Source organism: Tigriopus californicus, chromosome 5 (assembly GCF_007210705.1).
Source record: "Tigriopus californicus strain San Diego chromosome 5, Tcal_SD_v2.1, whole genome shotgun sequence".
Classification (NCBI taxonomy): domain Eukaryota; kingdom Metazoa; phylum Arthropoda; class Copepoda; order Harpacticoida; family Harpacticidae; genus Tigriopus; species Tigriopus californicus.
This window is the reverse complement of record NC_081444.1, coordinates 13,403,913-13,412,671: the sequence shown is the minus strand read 5'-3', so window position 1 is coordinate 13,412,671 and position 8,759 is coordinate 13,403,913. Positions and strand designations below refer to the sequence as shown.

General features: G+C 40.4%; 2 protein-coding genes across 2 annotated transcripts in view; one reads left to right on the top strand and one right to left on the bottom strand.

Moving 5' to 3' along the window:
• The first annotated feature begins 713 nt into the window (after window positions 1-713).
• LOC131880647 (uncharacterized) lies at window positions 714-4,711 on the top strand. Its single transcript, XM_059227325.1, has 4 exons — window positions 714-872; window positions 938-1,173; window positions 4,084-4,241; window positions 4,362-4,711. Exons 2-4 carry the CDS (start codon window positions 939-941, stop codon window positions 4,503-4,505), a joined length of 537 nt encoding a protein of 178 aa, XP_059083308.1. The 5' UTR covers window positions 714-872; window position 938; the 3' UTR covers window positions 4,506-4,711.
• Window positions 4,712-4,988: 277 nt separating this feature from the next.
• LOC131881145 (uncharacterized) overlaps window positions 4,989-8,759 on the bottom strand; it is a 33,678-nt gene continuing 29,907 nt past the window's right edge. Inside the window, exon 9 of the mRNA XM_059227920.1 lies at window positions 4,989-5,760. Within this exon, the coding sequence (XP_059083903.1) occupies window positions 5,334-5,760 (427 nt within the window). The 3' untranslated portion in view covers window positions 4,989-5,333. The remainder of the gene's footprint in view (window positions 5,761-8,759) is intronic.

Sequence of the window (8,759 nt, the reverse complement as noted above, 5' to 3'; positions counted from 1 at the left end):
CATCTGGTTGCTAAGCTCTATTGAGGATTCATGTTGCGGCTCGGCTACTTATAGTAATATAGGAAACAAGTGTCGGCTGTGACTTCATTAAGGTGACAAAACCACTTTTTTTTCTTCAGGTCTTTCCAAAGCTTTTAGGGCATTTCAATCCTTGTCATTTTTTTAATTGTTTTTCTACTCGCCCCTCTTACTAGCATAGCTTGTTGCAAAAGTCAGGCAACATGCTTTTGGATTCGAATAGGACCTTGAATTCTGAACGCGTGGTTGAACCTTATTCATTCTTAGTGTCTCGGGTTCCAAAACCAGGAAAACCCCTCAAAATACACCTACTCGGAAAAGGCTGTTCAAGACCAATCCATCTCTTCGCTTACCTCGCCATCAAGATTTGGTCGTCGGATTTGGCAGGCGAACAATTCAACGTTGAACGCTCAATGGGAAACCCATTTGCTGTCAAATGTTGATAAAAAGCGACTCCTGTCTTCTACGTATAACCAAGTCATTGAATAACTGTTCACATATTTGATTCATTTGTACATATGTCTCTTTAAATTGGACATGATGGATATTTCTTCTATTGTCCTATACATTCGATCGAAACTTATGGAACGGGTTGTGAGTTGACCCTTTGGATGCGTTTGTTGTTGATCATAATCCTCGGGATAGGTTTTCATGGGAAATTCTGGTCCTCTCGAATCAAAACAACTTGTTTTGGGTTGGTCAGGGACAAAGAGCCGGCTTTTAAAATCCACTTGTTCAAGTTCAGAAAGGGGTGAAAGGTGCCCCAAGGCGATGAATGACGTTTATTAAAGGCACCTCCTCAGCGGTCAGCTTGGTTAGTCCCCATTGGAAAGTGAAAGAAGAAAGACCTATAGGTGAGTTATACGATAATGAACTTGGACGTACCCAATTAAAGCATCATGTTCTTTCGAACCCACAGAATGAATCGCTTGTTCGTTGTTCTCGCTTTGACCCTTGGGTCGAGTTTAGCTGATGTGAAGAATGGGAACAACAATGCCGTTCCTCAATTTGCTGAGCCCAGAGACACTTCATATGGCGTTCCATCCTCAACGTTTTCCGATTCTTCGTTCAATTCCGGTGGAACGTTTTCCAACGCGGGTCCTAGTGGGTTCTCAAGTGGTCCCACATTTACCAAACCCATCACGTACTCCTCAGGTATTGTTGATAGGATTAGAAAAAGAAAATATTCTTTTCCTGAGGTTAGCATTTGAAGAACGTTTCTGGCATAAGGAAAATTATTGGTTGGCTATTCTTGAGACTTTTGATGAATTGTCAAGTGGTGGATGGATACTTAAAAAAGTGTACTTTAACGATCGTACGTTTTGATTTCTCGGAACAAAATGTGTTGCTAATCAATATTGAAACTAATGAAAAAATTATTTCTTGACCCGAACCTGGAATTCGGGTTCTAAATGAATTGTGGATGAGTCCACTATGAAATATGTGCTAGCGGCTTACGATATGGCACATGCGGTTCGAAAAAGGAAGCACATGGTCGAGAAATAAATCTAATATTCAAATATGATGATATTTATGTTATAACTATATCAGAGGAATATGAAGCTGACAGTATTTATTTCACAAGAATTTTTGGAGAGATCCTAACCTTTTGACGACAGTATAAAACGTGACTACGTAGAATTTGATTTACACGATAAAACAAATTCGTTTACTTGACCATTGATCGTAAACGCTTGATATTCCTTTAAAAACTGGTCCTCTTGGACTGCTGGTCCTCTTGGACTGCTCCAAACCTTAAATTGAAAAAGGCCATACTTTTGTTCCATTCGAATGCTATTTGTCTGCAGACGGTAAAAAGGTGTGACAATCCCCTTTTCCACCGAAATACATGGACAAAGGTCCCTTGGGAAGTACTAAAGAAAATACAGCAAGTGCCTTTGTGCATAATGAAGCAAGGGAAATGCGTCGAGATACACAAAAGGTTGGACTTTGGACGTCTCCTAAAATTGGACAAGGAGGATAAAGTTCAAAGTGGGGGTGTCAGAATTCACCACCAACAACACTCTCTGCCAAAATCCGTTCACGACGTAATAGGGTGCTTATGTTTCTATGATAAATTTGCCATTTGGTTGAAGCAAGATAGGACGACTCATGCGAATTTACTCAAAAAATACCTTTCGCATGGCAGATAAAAAAAAACGTTTTTAGCCACGAATTAAAGTTCAGATTAAAAAAAATGCCAATGATGAATCATCATAAATCAATGTGGATCTATTGGTTCAATTGTCACTATTCTTTTAAGAAGCAATATCACAAAAGGCGCACTCTGACGGGCAAAGGGAAAGTAACATTTTGTGTAACGTGAGGTTTACGTACATCGATCCAAATATTTTGATCTTATCCAGAATTAGAGGTGTTCTAAGGTTGGACATACGTGCTTTTGTAAAGGAACGTTCATTTGACGGAAATTTACTCAAGAAAATGTCATCTCTTGACAGAAGTTGCGCAACTACGTTGTCACATCAAAACCTACTTGAAATTTCCAGACAAGATCAAAGATAAGAGAAGTTTTCGAAACTCGTCCGGTGGTTTTGACTGGTAAACGTTACGAATAACACATTTATACGAATTTTCTTTTCTCATAGCGTAAGGTTTCTGGTTTCTAAATATGAAGTGAATGATGTCATCAATGTGCTTTCAAGCTCCAGGAGATATTTCCTTGTGAAACATTGACCTTAACGGGGTTCCTCTTTACAAGTAAATTGGCCTTTATTCCTCACTTCCCAAAACGCAGTTAATCAAGGAGCATGAACCTATTCATGTTTCCCAGGCGGAAAAGTGGACCTCTGTAGGAATTTTTGAGCGGTGTTTAAACAAGGAATGCGTGGAGCATCGCCTTCACGATTCCAAAAATACCTGGCACTCCTGGGAAACCTTTTGCATCAATTTTTTATACATTCGAAGAACTGGTCACAACCCATGTTGACAGGGTAAAACATTAAGGCCTAAGTGCGCACAAAATTTATTGTCCTTTCGATGTCATTTTGATGTCAAAGTAACCTTCAACCTTTCTGAATTCAAAACAAATTACAGGTTGCATATTTGAGGTGTCTATTTCTGCGGGAGCCTACAAATATCCCGACCTCTTTGCCCTTTATGGAATTCCTTAGTGAGCAGGATCTCAATTTTTCTAAAAAACCAAATGGCGAGGAAGGGTTTAAATTCAATAACGGATATGGGGTTTGGATTTGCCTTTACCCAAGTAACGTCATGGAAGAGAATTTCAAGTAGAGATGTAAGCGAGACTCCTATTCGTAAGTTATTCGAGTCTTGCGAGTCTCCTCTGAAGTTTCTCTCAAATATTTTATTTGAATAAACGGGATTGTTATGTTTGTTGTGGAGACAAGTCTTCTTTTTCAGGCTCCCCACATTTTCTAAATGCCAATTTTAGTTAAGGGGTCCGTGGTTTGTAAGACAGTATACCATATGCATAGTTTTAAAAACACATTGTACATGTAGAGTAACCTTTGAAGTTTTTTGCCCTATGTATTGTGAAGATCTCTACTGTATCAGGGACAAATGTCTCGATCTAACTATAATCTCATGAGTCGTGTCGAAAAAATCATCTCAGCTCTAGTGCTCAGCCATTCGTTGCCGTGTGCTGATTTGCGTTGAAAATATGACTTTGCCAGACCTTTGATCTCGGCTTGAAAGGCCGTCTTGGATTCAAAGCTCCAAGATCCGGTCCAGATTCAACGATGATTTAAACAGTTATGGCTGAAGGGAGCCCAAAAATGTAAGCAATCCCTTGGCATTTGTTCCGTTCGCCACTCAGAGATGGTCATCGTCAAAGATCAAAGGAAACCTTGAATTTGATACTTTGAGCGCTCGTTTCAATCTTTATTTAGAAAATGAGATTTAGCCAGCTCCAGCTGTATTTAAGAAGGAGATCCGGAATTGCCAAATGAAAATTTCAAAATGATAACCACCACCAAGGCCACAAGATCCTGGTTCCACCCATGAACTGTCCAAGTCAATTCCATATGTGACTGATATGTGTCAGATGAAGAGGCCACTCTATGTATTAATGCATCTCTTCGACAGGTCAATCATTCTATTCCAATGATCCGGGATTCAACGCGGGCATCGGCGGCTCTTTTGGCAACACTGGGGGCGGTCTATCAGCATCCTTCCCGTCCGATCTGATCTCAACCGGACTGAATTTGGTGTTGGGCCTTTTTGCATTCTCTCTCATTATGCAGGTAGGGAGTGACGAGAATGAATGAAAAGCGGGCCTCTTCTACCCTGCATTTCAGAGAGGATGTCAGAATGAATCTGGCAGAGCCTTTAAAATATTCAGTGCCTTTTTTTTTTCTTTACAGATCGTGACGAAAGTGGCTTCTTCTTCCCTATTCGATAATCTGTTCAAAGCACGAGCTCTCGAGTCGGATAATATGGTGGAACTAGCCAATTTCGCCATGAAGGCCTACCGCAGATATGAGGAGATGAACAATGTACCCAAATGATTCAGTTGGCCAAGCAAATGGGGCTTTCCAGGATCTCAGAATGAAAGAAGAAGTATGCCTGTCTGGAATATTCCTCTTCGACAGGAAGGAATTGGTTCCAAGTACATATGTGTGATGGTATGAATGTGATAAAGCGAGAAATGCCAAAACAATTGAGCAAGAATTAAATCAACCAAACCTGAATGACACACTTGCGTTTGTTGATAGATCATTATCCATGTTTTGATATAGGTACATCGTAGTACTCATATTTCGTTTGTTCAATAACAATTAGAAAAGTGAACGAGGAAGCATCACTCAATTACTCTTATCCAGTTTGTACTTTCCCATCGGAATATAGAGACACTGAATTAGAACAAAAAACCTCAGTCGAATATGGCCTACCATCCTAATGCAAACGTTGTTAAGTTCATAGTGATCGCTTGTTCATATTCGAAATAAGCAGTAACACGAGCTCGGAAGTCCGTCCACTATAATTGTTCATCAAGTGTAGATTTCTTAATGAATGATGAGAAATAGACATATTTATTTCTTGTCATTACCAGCATGGACACCTTGGCGAGAGAGAGATAGGTTATGGCCTTTACATTCATGGAATGGTTTGGTTCGGAAGAGGGATACACAAAGGTTGTGAGGGAGAGATACTCATTCAGCTTGATGGTGAATAGGGGTCGATTTTCTTCTGACAAAAGCGTTTCACGGTCAAACATACACGTAAGAGACATCGATCGATCAACACCTAAACGTTCTTCAATACCAAAGTATTGGTTCAAAAGTGGGAACACTCGCCCGTTTCGATCTTTTCCAAACCACATGGAACGAGTATAATCAGAGTACCGTGTACAAAAGAAAGTTCACAGCAGAGTTGAACACGATGAAACTATGCGACAAATCATTGACATGCATTAACCACGAAGGCCAGTTCTCAGAGGACGAGTAGATGAGCTCGTAGAACGTGGGCACCAACTTCCACGAGTGACAGAACAAGAAGAGCCAAACTATGGCCAAAGCGATCCGAGTGATCCGGTTCTCACCCCGACGAAGAAGGGTCGAGCGGCCTTCGTTCCGACAAGGTAGCGAGCATTTCCGATGAGCTGCGTTGTGGTCCTGGATCAAGGATGTCGTGGTCCTGGATAAGTTGGCCAAGGAATGTGGAGGGCGAGGATGAAGCATTCCTGAGTGCGAATTCCTGAAAACGAATTCGGTCGTGACATCTTGTCCGTCATCTTCACCGATGTTGATCACCAAATCGCAACTGAAAGGAAGGAAGGTTGAATCGGGTTATTCTTAGTTATAAATGAAGATGAGCTGAAACAGGCTCTGATTGAGTTTAGCCATGTTGATTGTAAATGGTTCAATTACCATTCTTTCGAGGCGAGAGGGGGGGGGATTTGAACCCCACAGCTTTGAGTAGGCTCTCCTCTCTAATGAGGGTTATAATCAGGTTCCCTCTTACTGGGATTCAATTAAACGTGGTAAGTGGGCGAATCGAATTCTATCGGCGAGGTTTCGGCTCTTCTGAAGGTCACGTGCTTCACAAGACGAATGAGTTTCTTTTGATTCCTTCTCTACTTCTCGTGGATTACATGAATGACATTTGAGTTATCACAAATGAAATGCATTCTAAGAATGTACGACTAAAGATGCATTAAATGTACGGAATTTGTATGAGTTAGGCTATTCTGTGAAAGCCGACATGTCACCGGCCAATGTTCAATAGGTTTTGGACTCTCATTGATTGATAACTCGACCATTTTTAAGGTTTGAAATCGAGAAAATCCCCAACAGGTAGGTGCTTTTAAATTTCAAGGGACTTGAGCTGTTCATGGAAGACACAAACGGTTGCCATGCCTTCCATTTCTCGGTCGCACAAAGTCCCTTGAATTAAACGAAGTACATATCTCTGAATGTTCAAGGTTGCTAACCTTCCATCCAGGTCTTGCACAAAAACAATGATCAGCATCACTCTTACCGTTGGGAGTCGGCCATAATTCATAAGTGGACCCAATGTTGGCATAGAACGTGATCCCACTAATGCATTGTTCAGTACAATTCAGACACGCAGTGGCCCCATTTGATGGCCTTAGATATGCTGTCTTTGAGTCCGGTTTCTCAGGGCTGCTTTCCAGGCCTTGACTCGCTTCAAAATGCCAGTTAGTGAATAGAAATGGCGCCACAGAGCCCAAAAACGAGGTGTCGTGACTCGGAACATGGACTCTCAAAACGTATCAAACCATCTTGAGGGTTTTCTGTTGAGGAACGCCTCGATTTATATCTTACTCGAGTAGGGAGTAAAGCTCAATGACCAAAGGCCCTTAGAGAGTTGTCAGACAACCCTGGAGGAACGAAGTTAGCCCGAAGCTGTGACAAATAGACGGGTGCCCCGAGGCCTCCCGGTATGTCAAATAATTTTTGGGGAGCGCCAAAGGTAGAATTGGGATTGTTCGTGAAAGATGAGTGATGCAACATGAATTGTATCACGGACTTGTAGAGATGTGGAGTGCGGTGCGAACGGAAGCAAACATTTCTCATCTCCTAAACCGTTCACTTGGTCTCAAATGAACACTTCATACGACCACAAGATCTTATTGAATGAATGATCTTGGCCAAATTTGAGCCCACTACTTTGTCTTTTTACACTCATGAAATGATCAAATCACATAATTTAGAGCATTGTTTAGTCATTTCTTTTAGCAAAGTTGTTAATACTGAAAAAGTTAAAGAATTTCATGACTACAAAAGCATATAGGCTGGCATCATTGAAAAATGGATTCAAAGCAAAGAATGTAAGCTTGATGATTTCAAAATACCAATGAAGAGTGATAAATAAGTTTTCTAGTGAAGAGATGTTCTGATTCATTCTTTAGTATCAGAAGGATCAAAATTTTAAGGATCAAATTTCAATAGCACCATTTTTAATGATTAGAAGCGGGTGATTAATCAAAGATTTCGAACCAGTGCGGTGGTTCAAAAATTAACGTTTTCTCCCAACAATGAATTCAGTATTAAATGTTGAATATAAGCTTTTATACTCATGAATATTGCATTGAACGTATAAAGTTCCAACAGATTTATTTTAACTCAACCAATTTTTGGGGACTTTTTTTAAAAACGCTATTAGACGTGGACTCACTCCCACGCTATAGGCAAATAGCTATTTCTATTCGAAACATTCATAAGTACATTGAAATCGCACTTTCTTATCATTGCTCTCCAATAAGCGTGCCTAAAGCAGAACCAAACAGGTGAAATATTTGTCGCCATTTTGTTCCAAAAGTAACAAAGCACATCCCAGCACAATTGCAATTGGTACGTAATTGGATAATTGTTTTGACTTGATTGGAAATTCACCAAAACAAAAAAAAGCCTTTCGTTGAAGAAGTTAAACAATTATATAATATGGATTGACAATATCTTTGTCAATGACAGAATTGTGGAGAAATCTCTTAGATGTCTGGCAAGATCCAGTTGGGTCCGAGATGAAGGCCAAATTTGATCCTATAAAGTCTTCAAACATTTAAGGGTTCCTTCCGATGCCGAGGTTTGAACCCTCGTCACCTGGGGAGGGGATTCTTGCCTTCTTCACGCTGCCTCTTAGACCGCTCGACTACACCAGCTTAGAAGAATGTTACTTAATCTTCTAGCCCTGGACCTGACGATTTGTTATCCAACTTGTTAATGTGATTTGGCATCATTATTGCTTTTGATGTTTATAGATGCAGTTCCCTTTTCCCATATGTGATATTTTTTCTCAACTACTTCCTCCTTCGTTTTCTACTTAATTAAAGCCAAAGAGGCGATTGAAAGGAAGTCCATGCGCTTCCGGACAGCAGGCTTAGGCATTCGGATGTCAACAGTGCAGGGTCGCTTTTTACAGGGTAGCCTTCAAATAGCGTCCCTTAGATTTCAACTCTTTTTTTTATTCAATGCTTTTTTCGGCCGATGGAAGTGCTCAAAACAACTTTAGCAAATAGTGTTTAAACAATTACAGGCCCTAAAATGAGCCCACATATCAGGTATGTTTTGGGAAAATACAATAAAGCAAACCCTCTTTGATTGAAGCTCATGATTTCACATTGAATAAACTAATTTGCAAGGAACTTTATTGAGCTTTTGCCAGAACATAAAGAGCAAGCTTTATGGTGTCACAGAACCCAACTCTTGAGGCTGTTTGCAAAGAAAGGAAACCTTGAACGCTTCAAAGGCTTCTTTGCCAAAAGTAGTGACGACGTAACTCCTTATACATATCTATAT

What these genes read in the sequence shown, in the direction of transcription:
- LOC131880647 (XM_059227325.1), top strand. Translation starts at nt 939, where the DNA reads ATGAATCGCTTGTTCGTTGTTCTCGCTTTGACCCTTGGGTCGAGTTTA. An exon ending in ACCCATCACGTACTCCTCAG is followed by an intron (nt 1,174 to 4,083) that starts GTATTGTTGATA and finishes TCTCTTCGACAG; the next exon opens with GTCAATCATTCTATTCCAAT. An exon ending in CATTCTCTCTCATTATGCAG is followed by an intron (nt 4,242 to 4,361) that starts GTAGGGAGTGAC and finishes TTTTCTTTACAG; the next exon opens with ATCGTGACGAAAGTGGCTTC.